At 36.9% G+C, this 18,076-nt stretch overlaps 1 protein-coding gene across 1 annotated transcript; it reads left to right on the forward strand.

Moving 5' to 3' along the window:
- The first annotated feature begins 990 nt into the window (after positions 1-990).
- slc15a2 (solute carrier family 15 member 2) lies at positions 991-18,052 on the forward strand. The gene is made up of 23 exons (XM_079821325.1): positions 991-1,114; positions 1,618-1,658; positions 2,168-2,255; positions 2,351-2,492; positions 2,583-2,675; positions 2,790-2,889; positions 3,172-3,262; positions 3,386-3,463; positions 4,137-4,219; positions 4,326-4,409; positions 4,519-4,608; positions 5,911-5,955; positions 6,481-6,516; positions 7,085-7,173; positions 10,971-11,052; positions 11,173-11,298; positions 13,722-13,892; positions 14,014-14,060; positions 14,241-14,348; positions 14,449-14,545; positions 17,073-17,216; positions 17,289-17,393; positions 17,477-18,052. Exons 1-23 carry the CDS (start codon positions 1,096-1,098, stop codon positions 17,681-17,683), a joined length of 2,166 nt encoding a protein of 721 aa, XP_079677451.1. The 5' UTR covers positions 991-1,095; the 3' UTR covers positions 17,684-18,052.
- Positions 18,053-18,076: the final 24 nt, after the last annotated feature.

The following is an 18,076-nucleotide window of genomic DNA, read 5'->3' on the forward strand; positions in this document are numbered from 1 at the left end:
ATCTTTATGTGGCTTTAATCAGATCTTCCCAAAATCCTCACTTAATGATTTTATGATACAATTGTAAAAAATGTGTTACATATATTGTAAAAATGTTGTTTGCATTTTGAAATATGTAGCACTTTATTTACTGCTCAATGACATGACACTTTTATATTTTTTATACAATTTATTTGATCAAAAATGCAGTAAAACAGTAATACTCAGTAAAATATTATTGCAATGTAAAATAACTGTTGTCTTTTTTAATATATTTAAAATGTAATTTATTCCTGTGATGGCAAAGCTCGTCAGTGGCACATGCTCCTTCAGAAAAAAAAAAAAGAATTTGGTGCTTAATATTTCTTATTATTATTAATACAGAGATTTTTTGGATTAACCCAAAGTCCAAAAGAACATTTATTTGAAATAGTTTTTTTTCAATGTAAATTCTTTACTGTCACTTTTAATGAACTGAATGCATCCTTGTTGAATAAAGTTTTAATAACTTTCTTTAAAAAAAAGAAAGTATTTTCTCTTTCTAATCTCTCATAATTTGATGCTCTTTAATATAATTCTCTTCCTACTGATTTATTTGTTTGGATAACATTTTTAACTGAATACCCATTCATTCACTACAAAAGTTGTTGTTCACTAGTCCCGTCAGATGCTAAATGGCTCCGCCTGTTGCAGAGGGAAGTGGGAGCTGCACTCCACTGAAGGGGGTACAAGTTTACTAATTAGGGCACATTTACTACTGCCCAACCAAGTAGGGAAAACGAGAAAGACACGGGATTGTAATTATACCGACGTGAAATCGTTTCCTTAGCTGTCTTCTGCAGCGTTCGTTTATATATTAACAGTTTAGGAGTGGGAAGCTCACGCATAAACCACATAACCTGATGCCTGTGTTGGGTCATATGTGGTATATCGACCCGCCCGGTTCGGAGTTACCAATTCTTTGAAGTAGAACATTAACCCAAGAAGGTTAAACAGCTTTAACAACACCGTGAGGCGGATGACTTTTCATTCTCTGTGGAGGGACGGACTTGGACGCGTGCTCAGGAATCCACTAGATGTTGAGCCTCCAAATACACATTTGGATTGATTGAAGACATGGGGAAGAAAATGAAGGGTAACGAGGGCTGTTTTTAAGATTACAATTATTTTATTAGATGTCTTTGATGTGGCAGTTCTCTGTATGCCAATTTTTTGGAGTCGTCTCTGAGACGTGCCTGTGCTTTTGGATTTTGGTCTGGACTGACTCATTTATGCAACTTTAAAACAAATGTTTGAGTTTAAACAAACTTTGCGTCATGCATAGGTGACGTTTTTGATAATGCCAATGCTAAAATATGATGCACTGCAAGATAATCGATTGCTTAGGCACGATTTTTAAATTGCAACAGTGGCGCCTGTGGGAAAAACATTGTGCTTCTTGCATGTGCATGACTTTGTTGCTTTTTCAACTCCATGATGCCTAAACAAATATAATTGCACTGCATGATCTTGCCTTTCTGTTTCTTTTGGCTTGGATAAAACCTGGACGCACAATTTCTATTATATCAACATTATTATTAGATTTTTTCAAATTCCATAACTTCCAAACTTTTAATTCTATTTTTTTTTCTACTCTAGAAAAAGATTCAGAGAACCTTGGAAAAGGACAGCGGTCACCGGTGAGAATTATTGCACCATTTACATCAACACCAAATACATTTCACTGCCAGCTGTATACTTGTATATAACTGTGTATGTGACAAATAAAAATAAATAAAACTCTTTGATTTTTTGTTTTTTTGCATTATAAAATATTAAACTATTAGCTAAAAACTTGCATCAGACAGCAAATACAGATGTATTCATCATATATCTGATGATTGCAAGTCACTACATTCTGTAATGATAACATAACTACAGATAGGCCTTGAGCAGAATATTATGAAATATTCCAAATGTTAGATATCATACAGCATAAACAAAACAAAGGAATTCAGCATGGGGGCGTTCTTTGCCCTGCTTGGGCAATTTTGTCACTTTCTGTGTCATTTTTGACCCAAGCTCTGGTAAATATTTGACCAATGCTACCATTTAAAACGAATGAACAGGAAAATGGTAATCATCTTTTGGTTTCTTTCAGTGCAAATGTGACATTTTTGTAATCAAATGATACTTTTCTTACGCACAGAAATTATGTGGGACTAACTACCCAGTTAGCATTGCCTTCATTGTGGTCAACGAGTTCTGTGAAAGATTCTCTTACTATGGAATGAAAGGTGATTAAATTTATATATATAGTGTATATAATATCACTTTTCTAATGGTGTATTAATGTATTTTCTAATGTCGTCTATGCATTTTATTTATACAGCGGTGCTCACGCTTTATTTCATCCGCTACCTGGGCTGGGATAAGAATCTGTCCACAGCTGTGTACCATGCTTTCTCGGGTCTGTGCTACTTCACTCCACTTCTGGGGGCCTTGATAGCTGACTCATGGTTGGGGAAGTTCAGGTAAGTCTTATTCTTAATACTCAGTTGATAAATAATGGGGAAAGTTTTTACTTTAACATAAAGTAAAAAAATGTTTTATTCTATTCACAGAACCATCATCTATCTGTCTATAGTCTATGTGATTGGTCATGTGATCAAGTCTGTGGGTGCCATTCCTGATATAGGGGACAGCACTCTTCATATGTAAGCTTCTTTTGATGCCAGTCAAGGTGTAGCGTTCCATACAGTAAATGTGTTTCGAGTGAAATGGGTATTTTAGAGGTTGCAGTGGAAAAATAACTTTGTGTTTCCTCATAGAGTTCTGTCAATGCTTGGTCTGGTCCTTATAGCTTTTGGGACAGGAGGGATCAAACCATGTGTTGCAGCTTTTGGTGGTGACCAGTTTGATGAGGAGAATGTAAGCCACAACACAATTATATCAGCTCGGGCATATAATGCTTCTTTAACATCTCATGAAGCACAGTAAAATCAGAGAATGAGCCAAAGTGCTGTACCATTCACACAACCTAATATAACACAGCACATAATACAACGATTAGACAAACAAAAATCTACAAGTGTTTAGGAGTACACTCATATCTGTGATTTCAAATCTAATTGACATGGGCTCAAAGACACAATTTTTTTATTTGGTTCGGTCTTTACAATATCTAACTTCTTTTAACCCTTTCTTATTTAGACCGACGAGAGGAGAAAATTCTTCTCCATCTTTTACATGTCAATCAATGCTGGAAGTGTCTTGTCCACCATTGTCACACCAATACTAAGAGGTCAGACTCAAGATAAGCTTCAGGCTACAATTTTAAAGCAATAAAAGTATATGGCACTCATAAAGTGCTATTATCATATCAATTAGATAAACCTTAGGTCATCATTACACTCAAACTCCATAGGTGATGTGCAGTGTTTTGGAGGAGACTGCTACGCCCTGGCATTTGGAGTTCCTGCGGCTTTAATGGTCATTGCCTTAGGTGAGGGTCCTCAATTTTCTGGGAATTTTAGGTGGAAGAATGGAAGGAATATTATAATAGGGGTAATCCTAAACTGATTGTATTTGTGAAACCAACTGTCCTCAGTAGGCATGTATATTTAGCAAACTCCTGGTCATTTATTCGGAAATCCCAGTATGTTATGGTAGCACGTTAGCGAATCCCATTCAGTGTACCATGAATCCTGTATAGAAAGAGAAGGGATTCAGCCCTTGTCTGTAAATTGGATGGATCATATACACATATAATGGCTCCACAGAGTATTTGGAGACACTTTAAAATGATTCATGTCTTCGCATATATGTGTATATGCATAAGTGTGTATAATTTTATCTTTTTATTTTCAGTGTAGCTAAAGTCCCATATACATTACAGTTGGTTGCTATTCATATAGTACGGACATTGTTGGCTCTGTGACTAATGGCTTATGTTTCTCTATTGTAAGTCACTTTGGATAAAAGCATCTGCATCTGAAATGCATTTTAAAATATAGAAATCATTTTGCAAACACAATATGTCTTCTATGCTTGTGAACTAATACTTGATTATTAATGCACTATGGAGAAGAGCATGCTACTACATCACTCCTATGGTCAATTTAACTACCTCATTTAACTTATTAGGCATGTAATTAACTCTGCACCTGTTCATGTAGTGGTGTTTATCTCTGGAAGTGGGTTATATAAGAAAAGTCCTCCGGAGGGAAATATCTTGGTGCGTGTCTGCAAATGTATTGGGGTAAGTAAATCTTATCAACAGATCAACAGCTTTCTTTAATGTGTTACTGAAGGATCTGTAGCATGAAAAGGCGGCAAATGGTCATCTTTTACTTTGTTTTTGCCAGTTTGCTATACGCAATCGATGGAGGAATTCCAAGAGCAACCCAAAACGCAATCACTGGCTGGATTGGGCAGAGGAGAAGTACTCGGTCTGTTTTAATTCCTATATAAGACAAATCTAGCAGTTGAAATCCTGGGTGTTGCTCCATCTTGCAATGAAATACATTTTTTAAACCATGATTTTGATGTTTTTTACAGAAGCGGCTCATTCAGGAAATTAAAATGGTGTTCAGGGTGCTGGTTCTCTACATTCCTTTGCCCATGTTTTGGGCTCTCTTTGACCAGCAGGTAAAAGGTTTTATTCAGTTGATATTCTTTAACACTCAACTCAACACAGTATTTCACTTAAAAGGGCAGTCCACCCACTAGTTTATGAGATCATTATGTCCAGCAGACATTTTCAGGTATTCAATGAATTTATGATGAAGAATCAAGAATTTTTCCTTGTGCATTAAAGGTGTAGTTCACTTTAAAATGAAAATTACCCCATGATTTACTCCCCGGAACCCCCCGGAGTATGTTTATGAGGGATGGATACACTTTTTTGAGCTTCAAACTCAATGGACCCCGTCACTGCCATTATAAAGCTTGGAAGCATCAGGATATTTATTTAGATTACTCCGATTGTGTTCATCAGAAAGAAGTAAGTCATATACACCTAGGATGGCTTGAGGGTGCGTAAATAATGTGGTAATTTTCATTTTAAAGTGAACTACTCCTTAAAAGGAACACGCCACTTTTTTGAAAATATTCCAACTCCCCTAGAGTTAAACAGTTGAGTTTTACCATTTTCGAATCCATTTAGCCAATCTCCAGGTCTGGCGGTAGTACTTTCAGCATAGCTTAGCATAGATCATTGAATCTGATTAGACCGTTAGCATCTCGCTCAAAAAAAATGACTAAAGAGTTTCAAATTTTTCTTTTGTAGTTACATCGTGTACTAAGACTGATGGAAAATGAAAAGTTTTTCAGATATGGCTAGGAACTATACTCTCATTCCTGCGTAATAATCAAGGAACTTTGCTGCCGTACCATGGGTGCAGCAGGTGCAATGATATTACACAGTGCCTAAAAATAGGCTAACTTCTGTCAACATAACCAACGTGACAACCTGCTTGCACAGGGAGCATGCTGGGGACTATTTTCAGGCGCTGCGTAATGTCATTGCGAGTCAAGTTTTAAATAGGAAAAATATCAACTCTTTGGTCATTTTTTGAGCGAGATGCTAATGGTCGAATCAGAGTCAATGATCTGTGCTAAGCTATGCTAAAACTTCTACCGCCAGACCCGTAGATCGGCTGAATGGATTCGAAAAAGGGTAAAACTCAACTGTTTAACTCTAGGGAAGTTGGAAAATTAGCCTATTTTCAAAAATAGTGACGTGTTCCTTTAAGGAATAAGGAAAAATTCTTCATCATAAATTCATTGAATACCTAAAAATGTCTGCTGGACATAAAGATCTCATGAACCAGTGAAAATGGCTCTCTTGGTCACAGCACTGTACAGCCTACTTTAAAAGGATCAGAGGATTACTAAATAATAATTATGTAAATAAGTTCATTAAGAATAGCTCTCTTTGTTCTATGCCAGGGTTCACGCTGGACCCTCCAAGCGACTCGAATGAACATGAATTTTGTAAGTCCTTTCTTTTGTGACCTCCAATCTTAAGGAGATAATACTTTTATTTGAATCAGATTCTTCTTGGGTAGTTATACATTTGGGAATGCAAGATTGTTAGGACAGTGAAAGCAATTGTCACATCATGTAATTTAATTATATTATTTTGTGATTAAGCAATATGGCAAGAAAAATAAGATAACGATGTCCTTGATCTGATAATTTTTTTGATAACAATATACACACTTTGACATATTGAATCCAAAGGTTATAAATATCTAAGACTTCACAACAGTTCTTGTTGTAGAAATTCAGATGCTGCAGAGTTGAAGTCTGTAACTTTTCTATGTTAAAATTCCCTTTTTTAACTATCCCAGCTTAAAGACCTTCAGTATGAAATTATTATAATTATTTTTGCTTTTAGTCCTTGTATATCAGTTTTGAAGACATCTATATGCTAATGTACTACTGAAAGATGACAAAATGATGACATTTCTTCTTTTAGCTAAAAATCAGAATGAGTTCCTATTTTTTGATTTACAGGGCGGAGGCTTCATACTAAAGCCTGATCAAATGCAGGTGAGGCAAACACACACATACATATAGGCTAAGGGTTCATTATTGGATTTTTAATAGAATAATTTTTGTTTAAAGACTGACATGTACAATTTATTTTAATACATTTTAAAGAATAGATATTATTTATCAATAATTAAAATATTTATTTCAGATTTTTCCATTTGAACTTTATCTTGTTTAACATTTTTCATAATTTTAGGTCTAGACTTTTGGACCCCATGAAACTTTGCTTTGTATATACAAAATAAATTGTTACATTTATCATCAATTATATTTATAGAAATTTTAGAACATCAATTTAAATCTTAGATAATACTTTATATAAATATATGGTTAAAGGTTATAAGGGTTCATCTTACAAAAAGTCCTAAACACTTTGAAACGCATGTAAAGTAAAAGCTAACAAACATTTACTTCTTACTGTTCTTTTGTACTGTCATACCAAAATGACCAGTCAGTTTATGACAGGTTATAAAAACCCAAGTAACAAAATTTTATTGTTATCGCCTTCATAATCAATGTCTTATAGTGTCATTTCAATGGGTGTGTGTGTTTCTGTGTTGTTAAGATGCTGAATGCTTTGCTGATTCTGGTGTTTATTCCAATCTTTGACATGGGCATATACCCGCTGGTAGGGCTGTGTCGGATCAAACTCACGTGAGTGCTGTGTAAATTCACATGTCACATGTCAGTTAAAAAATAAATATACACCAGTGTTTCCCACAGATTAGAAACCAATTTGTGGTGGTGGGCGGGGGCGGGGGCGGGGGCGGGGGCGGGCGGGCGGGCGGGTAATTTGGGGTTGGTGATTGGCACAAATATTGATTTCGATCTTGATTCAGTATCAATTAATATGTGTATAGCCTACTGTACATATAAGGAAAAATAAGTTTGCCTTTTTAGCTCTATTTCAAACTATTTTAAATTATATTTGCTCGCATTCATTAATATTCACTTGTGCTTGTATAAGTATCATAAAAAATATTAGGATGTAAGTTATAAACGTTTTAAAATTTCACATTTAAAGAAATCTAGTGTTTGATCATGTCTACATGTATTCAAATGCAAAACCTAAAAATAAGTAAGCAGTTATGATATGCAATACTTTTTTGAGCAACTAGACTAGATACATGTATATTTATTAAAGTGCCATATAGGCACCTATAGTGGGTAAACCATGGCATTACAAATAAAATTAATTATTTTTCCAGGTACATAATGACTCTAATTTGCATTGGATTTCTCCATTTTAACCTTAATTACTACACTAATTGTAATATAAATAAGATTAAATATTAGAAGTATTTATTTTTATTTAATTCATTAAATGGTAATTAATGGACCATAATTATTGCACAAATAATAGGCCTATTTAGTACCAAAAGATCTCCTCAAAATATTCAATAAATATTATTAAACTAAATAGAACATTTATTTAATTGAAAAATAGTTAAGGTGTGTGGTCACATTTGGTCACCAATGAGTATGAGTGTGACCAATTTGTAAGGAGTACCTGAGGGCTAAATAAAAGAAAAACATTAACATTAATGTTAACAATGTTGCATCTCCATCACTCTCCATAATAAAATGATACTGTAAATGTGGTTGACGTAATAATCAATGGACACTATGCTGTACTGTTTACCAAACTTGCAAATACCTGAATAGTGAAACTGTCGTCTATCAATTCAAATGTATTGACCCAGCGCTAGAAGTATAGAGAGCTCCGCGAACCACGTGACCGCGCGCGTCGCCGGGAGATGAGCATTTCGCCTCTGGCTTAAATAAAGGCCAATTTATACTTCTGCGTCGAGTGCACGCAGAGGGTACGGCGTACCCTACGCATAAACGCGTTGGATACGCCGTACCCTACGCCGTAGCCTGACGCGCACCTCTCCAAAAATGTAACAACGCGTCAATTCTACGCGGACCGCAAGCGCTGTGATTGGTCTGCCAGAACCCTTCCCTCAGGTCAATAAATAAATAAAAAATCTGCGATAGGAGTGTGTGTGTGTGTGTGTCCAGAAATTGGATGATAGTTCCTTACGTCTGCTATAACACACTATTTTGCAGTCCAGCGATTCTTTATGGTAGTAAATAAATACATAGATCCGCTGAATATAGTTTATTTATTTTCTCATTAAAACCGAAGATGTTAATCAGTAATTGTATATCAAGAACAGGGACACATTAGGGTATATTTCGTGAATGAAGTCTCCGCAACAACAATCGCTTGCTGAGCCACCGCTGCTGAAAACAGCGGCCACGAGCTCCGCATAGTTTCACAAATGCATTCCAGCGCCAGATCGCCTTATTTAACTTTACTAATCAACTAGAGATGCTAAATTTGTATTAGATACAACAACTCAAGCTACAAGAAAAGCCGCTCTCTCACTGCTGCTGATATTCCGACATGAATGTACAGATTCTACGCATCAAGCTGCTTCTTCTTCGGCTGTTGTCTTGATTACACCAACATGCCCGAGGACACTGCCTCCTAGCGTCTGCATGTGGAATTGCACATTGACGCAGACAACAGCGCAGAAGTATAAAGGCCCTGTTATACTCGCGCCTGGCTCCGCAGCGCGAGCTCCGCAAACTGCGCGCGCTCCGCCCCCAAACGGACGAGGCGTTTATAGTCGACGCGCGCGCCGTTGTAGTATTCTGTGAAACGACAGGGGGCGACTTGGAGTAATTGTTCTTAAATCCGTCGAAAGCAGGAGCGAAGAAGTATTTTACCGGAACAGGTGAACAGGGCGTCCCGCAAGCCGTTCGTGGAACATAAACGAACCCACATGAGCCCCGTAACTTTACAAGAGAGACTGGCCGTCACACTACGTGTTCTTGCGTCTGGCAGTAACCAAAAATGTGTTGCCTCCAGTTACAAGTTGGGCTCGACCACAGTTTCGTTGATCGCAGTACAAGTACAGGACTGTCATCAGAAGGGGATGTATACAGTAATGTTGCCAATCAAAGTAAAAAAAAAAAAAAAGTGTTAAATCTTGTGTGTTTGCTTTGTGCTTTAAAATATATTTTTCACTTTCATGTATCACAGTGTTTGTAATAAAACCATAAAACTGAAAGCGTGGCATTGGTCGACATTAGAACAAAATAGATGGATGTGAAAACATGCATACACTATATTGATATTTTTATACTATATATATATATATATATATATATATATATATATATATATATATATATATATATATATATATATATATATATATACACTATATTTTAACTATATTAGTTCACAGTGCATTAACTGAAGATGACAACTAATTTCTGATTTTGTTTGTACATTCTGAAATTAACACTAAACAAGCACAATAAATGCTGCAGAAAGTGTCTTGTAAACTAATGTACTAAATGAAGCCTCTTTGTACAGTTACTTTTTATAAAACATGCCTTATTTTATCAAAGGTTCTATTTCAGTTAGTGTAGGCTCATTTTGAAAATGTAAGCAGTTACTTAAGACAAGTGCAAACTGGGTGCTTAATGCAAATGTATTTTAAAGTCCTCTTCACAAAAGGAATGGATGGTTGGACGGATGGATGGCCATCAATGCAAACTTTCCATGAATTCTGTGCCATCTGGCTGTCGCGATGATCCCTCATGGAATGGTCATAAATGTGCAGGTACTGACGCACCAGCTCGGACAAAGTCGCCTCAAAATCGTACATCTTCGGATGCGGAGGTGCGCGCGGAGTTACAAAAAATGCGCTGCGCACCGCCAGGCGAAATGGGGTCTTGCGGAGCCAACGCGCGAGACCGCCCCCTCCGCGTTGACGTCATTTTTGCCGCGCGCACCCTCGCGCTCTTGCGGCCGCGGCGAGTATAAACAAGGCTTAAATGCTCACGACGGCGTCGGCTACGCGCGTAGCCTACGGCGTACACTACGGCGTACACTCGACGCAGAAGTATAATGCCACATTAGCGCCAAAACGCTATTTATTGTTTGAATTTCGTATTAAAACTTTAGACTTTAGCTTAGACTTTGTTTAATAACAAAAGCAGGTTTGGCAATTTGAGAGCGAGAGACGCGCGTGAGTGACAGAGAAAGAGGGAGAGCTGGGAACGAATACGCTGCGTGTTTTAAACAGGGTAAAACACACACACACACACACACACACACACACACACACACACACACACACACACACACACACACACACACACACACACACACACACACACACACACACACACACAGATCAAACTCACGCGAGTGCTGTGTAAATGCACATGTCAGTTAAAAAATAAATATACACACTCACACACATATAAACAGTAATTAATTTACAATGGAAGTCCATAGGGCAAAACATTGGACCAGGGTAAAGTGATCTAGTATAATCTTAATATAGACAAAATATGTTAACACGACACTCATTTGATTTCTTACTGTCCTTTGTCTGTGTAAAATAATTGTTCTTGTTTATTTTCAGTCCACTAAGGAAGATGGCAGTAGGCATGATCCTTGCAGCACTTGCCTTCTGTGCTGCAACTCTCGTAGAAATTAACGTCATTGTATGTACATTTCCAGAAATGCACCATATTGCATTTAAAGATCTTCTGTAGAATCACTAAAAGCAGTCATTTAGAGTTTGTCAACATTAACTGAAATGGACATTTAATCTCTGTGGCCAGAAAACTGTTGTGGAGCCCCCTCCTGCCAAAGAAAGCCTCATTCAGGTTTTCAATCTTATGGATTCAGATGTCAGAGTGCAATTTCCAGAACACGCTGGCTTCTCAGAGCCACTTACACAATATGAGGTAAAGTCACTGCAGACAAACGTGTGCAGTGTATTGCCAGCATAATCAAAACATGCTTATAATAATGTTATATGTCTTAAATATGTAGATATTACTAATATACACTACTGTTCAAAAGTTTGGTTAAATTAATACTTTTCTATTAAAAAATGTATTCTTCTAATCAGATGTTTCTTGAGCACCATTCAGCATATTAGAATGATTTCTGAAGGATAATTTGACACTAAGTATGGCTGCTTTGCCATGACAGGAATACATTTTGAAATATATTCAAATAGAAAACACTTATTTTAAATTGTAATAATATTTAACAATATTACTGTTTTTTTTTTATCAAATAAATGCAGCCATGGTGTGTATAAGTACCATTTTTTAAAACTGTTTTTGAGAAGAAGAAAAAAAGTCTTGAGTATAATGTTGGGGTAACAGTGTAGGACCCAGGACCAGTAGTGAAAAATGAAGACCAAGAGTCAGGAGTGCAATTAATTAAAGAGAAATTTACTGAAGAATAGTTTTGCAGTTTCATCAGCAGAAGCCAGCTTCAAGTCTCACAAGGAGTTTGTGGGCAGCGCTCAGTCTACCAGCCTATTGTACATACAGTTTCTCAACAGTTCTACTGTTTTTCAAGGTCTAGCCACGTCATTACTGCAAGGTGGATGATTCCGATTGGCTCAGAGAAAATGAACAGTCATGGTAAATTTCCACACATTTGTCAGTTAATCAGATTCGCGTGCCCATAGATCACTTGTTGAAGTTTTCACCCCGTAATTAGGCAAATAGTGACCTTTTAGGTCTGGAGCAGGCGCCAGCTTGCCCAGAACAACAAGTCCACCCATCTCTTAGGATGCCTGTAATCCACATCCAATACTGATCTGTAACACAGAATACAGCGCACATACACAGATACACAGTCTCTCCAAGGTTGGAGTTGGTTGAGCTCTGATCCTAACCACAAAAAGTTTCCCAAAACATAATGATAGTTTTCTCTCAGTGAGAGGTACAGACAATAGTACAGGCCATATTCATACAATTCTTTAGGGTTCCAGTAAAAAAAAAGAAAGAAAAAAAAAGAAAGACAAATCCATATTTCATATCTGGAAGCCGGGCTGAGTTAGCAAGCACTGTTACTTCAGTCCCGTCAGGTAAGGCGTGTGTGATGCCTCCAAAATCCAAACACACGACAACATGTTGCTATCAAGTGTTTAGCAACACATCATGCATCCCTATTCCCTAGGTCAGACCCTCAGTCACCATTCAGAGACCAAATACAAACTTTATAAAATATAAAGAAACAACAATCATTGATTTAGTAATATCATAACTGAAAATAATCATTAAAAATCATTATAATAATATAGAAAGATAAATATTGATTATGATTATGAATTTAATTCGGATATATATATCTATATGATAGAGATAGATAGATAGATAGATAGATAGATAGATAGATAGATAGATAGATAGATAGATAGGTTTTTTTGTCTGTTTTGCACTCTTGATGTTTTAGAGATTCATCCCTTCACTTCGTGACTATTTTTTTTACGACCACTAAGACTTTTCAAATCCTGTCCCCAATTTTTTGGGGTGTTCATATACCAAGTACAAATAAAGTCACCAAGTTTCGGACCATTACGATGAAGCTACGATTAAAAAAAAACAACAACAAAAAAACGCTTCGGGTCATTTTTGACCCGAAGAACCCCAGAGGGTTAAAAAGCTAAAAGAAGCAGGTTTTTGGACAAGAGATGTTATGTTTCTGCTCCTCTGTTTTGATCAGATCATTTGAAACTGTAAACTCCTGGAAAGTTTTCAGTCCAAGGATCCAGTAAAGAATGTATTCAAACAGTCAGTCCAAAATAGCCCTAATGCAGAGAACAGCCCTAAACCGGCAAAGAGAATGTTGTATTTGGCTTCACAGCACAATCTCTCTCCTATTCTGTGACTGTTTCGGAGCAGCAGCCCAAACCGCTTCTCATTGTGCTGTGAAATGCAGGCTGACACGGGCTCAAAACACCAAACCGCTGCTTGAGCATGTGATATGCAAACTACATCCCTCGGTTAGATAAAGCAAACCAGTTGATGATTGTAGTCAAGGTAAAGACGATTGCAGTGACATACAGCAGTCGCTATTGAAATTTGTAAAAACTGGGGGATGGGGAGGCGCCATTGTGTACGTTGTTAAAAGGGAGGCCCACTGTCTTTGTCTTTGAAAACTCCTGAATTAAAGCAGTGAGCCATCTGATGCCATGCTTGAGATGATTTTACCAAAATGAAAGAAGCTTTTAGGCTCTCAGGATCACGTCTATCATCTATGACCCATTCTAAAAGTGCTGTAACGCACTGCAACTCGTGCTATAACTCATGTTATTGCTTTATTTGATTCGGTTTAGCCAGTAAACAATTTTTATTTTATTTTATAGGATCCTTCGGGATACACAAGTCTTCCACTTACTGGCGAATCTCAGCTCCAGACAGTGACTGTCAGTCACAATGGGTCAGAATACCAGTGTGGACTCACGTTCACAGAACGGGCCGCCTACAGTCTCTTCCTGCATCTTCCTGTACAGCCTGGTGGCACTGTATGCAATCTGGTGAGTTGTGGAATTTTATTACAGATTTCACCAGCAAATATTTTACCAGCATATAAATATTCTATAGCAATACACATTACTATACATAATTTGACACTAATCTTTATTAAAATAAATACAGGTGGAAGATCACATCACCAAATCTGAATCCGGGGCTGCGTATCTAAGGTAAATTAATGCTTGCAGAACATTGTTTTATATTGTTTCAAGTTACAGTTTAACAGTTTGTTAAACTTTAGTGCTTTGCTGCCATTATCAATACCTTCAAGCTAACCTTTGACAAAGCAACTGGGATTGCCTGAAATCATTTTCAGTACTCTTTTGTCTTGGTATATTTGTCTGTTGCAGGTTTCTCAATACCCACACTGAAAATATCAACATAACTGTTGGCACGGATGCATTTTATGCACCCGCTAATTATGGGATTTCTCTCAATATAAGTGTACCAAGGGGAGAGTGAGTATTTGAATCATACAGTTTCCTTATCCATATATTGTTTCAAGCAACCCTCCTATTGATCACAGTTTTTTCACTTCTGCATTCGTTCTTCTTTCAGATACAATAAAGTTGTTTGTGTAACAGACTCCAATCAATATGAAATCGATCTGGGACTTCTTGATTTTGGTGCCTTCTACACTGTCATACTCAGAAAGGTGGGTGATCGAGTTCAGTTTCTAGTTAATGTTTTTCTGCAACTTATACTTTACTGCAAAGTTTAAGATATAGTGTACTGTGTACTTTATAACTTGGCTGAAGTTTTTACTGGCTATTTTTGCTGATAAATGAGAACCATTCAGATCTACAACCTAAATTTATTGAATGTTTCTATGCCATTTGCATCACCAAATAGACAGTGACTGTTTAAAGCTGCAGTCTGTAACTTTTTTCACTCTATCGGCTAATAAACAGAACTGCATGCGTCTTGCAAAAGAACATTGCAGCCGGAGCTACTTCTCTCGGTTTATGTCTATGGCGAGTCACGCAGGGACTGTGCTCCTCCGCAGCGGTTCCTACCAGTCCGGTCTGAAATAGTCCCAAAATAAACACTTATTATAAGTGTACCATAACGATTCAGGGTAAGACAAAAACACGGTTTGGAAAATGGATTCATGTTGTACATTCTCATCATATAATTTTTGTAAATCTTGAACACAAAAAAAGTTACAGACAGCAGCTTTAAGCACACTTCTGCCATGGTTTGTACACTACCATTCAAAAATATATATTTTTTCTCTTGTTAATATTTTTTATTCAGAAGGGATGCATTAAATTAATCAAAAAGTTAAGTTCTTTTGAACTTTCTATATTTATCAAAGAATCCTAAAAAAATAAATAAAATAAAAAGATTTCCACAAAAATACAGTTTCAACTGTGATAATAATAAATGTTTCTTGAGCCTCAAATTTGAATATTAGAATGATTTTGAAGGATCATGTGACACTGAAGACTGGAGTAATGGCTACTGAAAATTCAGCTGTGTCTTCAGAGAAAAAATAAATAAAAAATTATAATATTTAAAAAAAAAATCTGTATTTGATCAAATAAATGCAGCCTTGTTGAGCAGGAGACTTCTTTCAACAACATTAAAAAATCTTACCAACCCAAAACTTTTGAAGGATAGTTTATTAATGTCATTGTCATTGAATTAGATAACAAAATATTAAACCGAGCACAGGCATACATTCAATTAAAGATGCTGTATGTCATTTTTTTTTGACTGAAGCATTAAAATATCGAAATCTGTTTGCAGATATTTAGGAAACATGCTAAGTTCACATACTCCCCCCTCTATTAAACCGAGCACAGGCATACATTCAATTAAAGATGCTGTATGTCATTTTTTTTTGACTGAAGCATTAAAATATCGAAATCTGTTTGCAGATATTTAGGAAACATGCTAAGTTCACATACTCCCCCCTCTGAAAAACAGTGCTACAGCCAGTTATTCTACTTTAAAATGTGTGTTCCATGGGCCTCATTCATGAAACTTTCGTAAATATATGAGCAAATTCTGAGTAATTTGCGCGTAAAATGGACATTTACTCTTTCCAGATTCACAAACGCTTCGTATACCACAGATTTGGTAGTTAAACGTGTGTATATTAATGAATTCCAAACATTCGTAAATAGGATGCGCGTGCACGCTCATTCATAATTAGCATAATCCCCGCCCATGAGTTACAACTGCAAATGACGTGTGCAGGAACGCTGTGGAATCTTCTGGACTTCTTTCTCAGGTTTGGCTCCAGTATATTGCATAAATGCTAAAGAGACTAATTGGCCATATGCCTAGCAATAAATATAAAATTATCATGTGTCCATCAAAGCATTTAGCCAGCTAAAAATACCTGGTGCTCTTCTGAAAACGGCCAGCTGGTGGCGCTTGAAAGCGCTTTGCAAGGGCAGCGGTTTTCCATCTGAGATGCTTTGATTGCTATTGAATATGATACAGAATATCCATGGCAGTAATGTGTTATTAGTATCTAATTTTGAAGAATATTACTGCATATAAAAAATGCAGTAAAAAGCATTATTAACTTCTCCATTATTGTTGTTCAGTCGGTGTACAAGTGGGATGACTGGTTGGTGTAGTTTTTGTCCCGCCCCTCCTCCACTGTGACTGGACGGCCGGGTAAAAAGTGACAGTGACGAGCGCTGCCTATTACCCAGCGTTGAACAGTAAAAAAAAAAAGAAAGACGGGGCAAACCAACTCTTGAAATATTATTATGGTACATCAAAATGCATTGTCGTCAGTTTGCCTAAATTAGAACACAGAACGTTCAAATGTTTTACGCACCATCTACACGTGGTAGGGAGCAGGTGTAAATTTATTTCGTACCAACTAACATTTTGAAAATACGAAAATTTTCGTGAATCCGAAAATTTACGTCAGAGCGGCTTTACAAACGATTTGCACACAAATTCGTTCTGCTTGTGTTTCATGAATGAGGCCCCATGTGTTTTTTGTTTTGGTCTGAGTGATCCCGCCCCCCTGCTAATTAACCCAATAGTGTTTCGACACCCCTGAGTGGCCAGTTGGCGGAAAACAAAGCTTATTGCACCCATGGACGCAAGCTAACGAACTGGCTCAGAGAACACAGACTCTACCCAACCTAAAAAGCAAAAAATGCTTTTATGGAGGATCAATATTTTGACACAGATATGGTTCATTTCTACAGGAAAGCAATGATCTAACATTCAGAAAGATGGAGGATGTCGAAGCCAACAACATTAACATCGCCTGGCAGATTCCACAATATGTTTTCCTCACCGCTGGAGAAGTTATGTTCTCTATCACTGGTTTGGAGTTCTCTTACTCACAGGTAAGTCTATTAAATGCCTTGTACTTTTAGCTTGAGTGCATGCATTTCTCATTCTTACGCATTTGTGCGTAGGCACCGGCAAACATGAAGTCTGTTCTCCAGGCTGGATGGCTTATGACTGTGGCATTTGGAAATGTCATAGTACTGATTGTGGCAGAGGGGGCCGGGATGGAACAGGTAAGCAGTGGGGTTTTCTATAAATGCTTGTATGGTTTTGTTGCATAGATCTTGCACTGACAAACCGCTTCTTTCATATACAGTGGGTGGAGTTCCTCCTTTTTGCTGCTCTTTTGGTGGCCGTCAGTATCATCTTCTCCATCATGGCCTATTTCTACACCTATGTGGATCCAGATCAGCTGGACAAGATTTTCAGAGAGGACACGGATGATGAGAAAGCGAAGATTTCTAATAGTAAGGAAAATGAGACGGTTTCCATGGCTGAAATGCCGAAGCAGACCAAGATGTAGCGAAATGACTGTTTCATTATGAACTATTCAAATACATTAAAAAAAAATTGTTCCAAGGCCTTTTTGGCATTATGCTGAGCATCTACTGATCAGGGATTATACTCCAGCTGATTTAAGAGAATTTTACTGTGCTGAAATAATAATTATTATGCTTTTATATGGTTCCTTACAAAAAGTAATCTGTTTTTGAACAGTTATAAAATGTAATCATTAAGAATGTGATGGACTTTACATACACAGCCATTCAAAGATTTGGGGTCGGTAAGATCTTTAATGCTTTTAAAAAAGAAACTCTCTCACGCTCACCAAGTCTGCATTTGTTTGATTAAAAAATACAGAGAGAACAGTGAAATTGGGAAATAGTATTACAAAAAATAAAAAACTAATTTGTTC

Source organism: Gobio gobio (assembly GCF_949357685.1).
Source record: "Gobio gobio genome assembly, chromosome: 7".
Classification (NCBI taxonomy): domain Eukaryota; kingdom Metazoa; phylum Chordata; class Actinopteri; order Cypriniformes; family Gobionidae; genus Gobio; species Gobio gobio.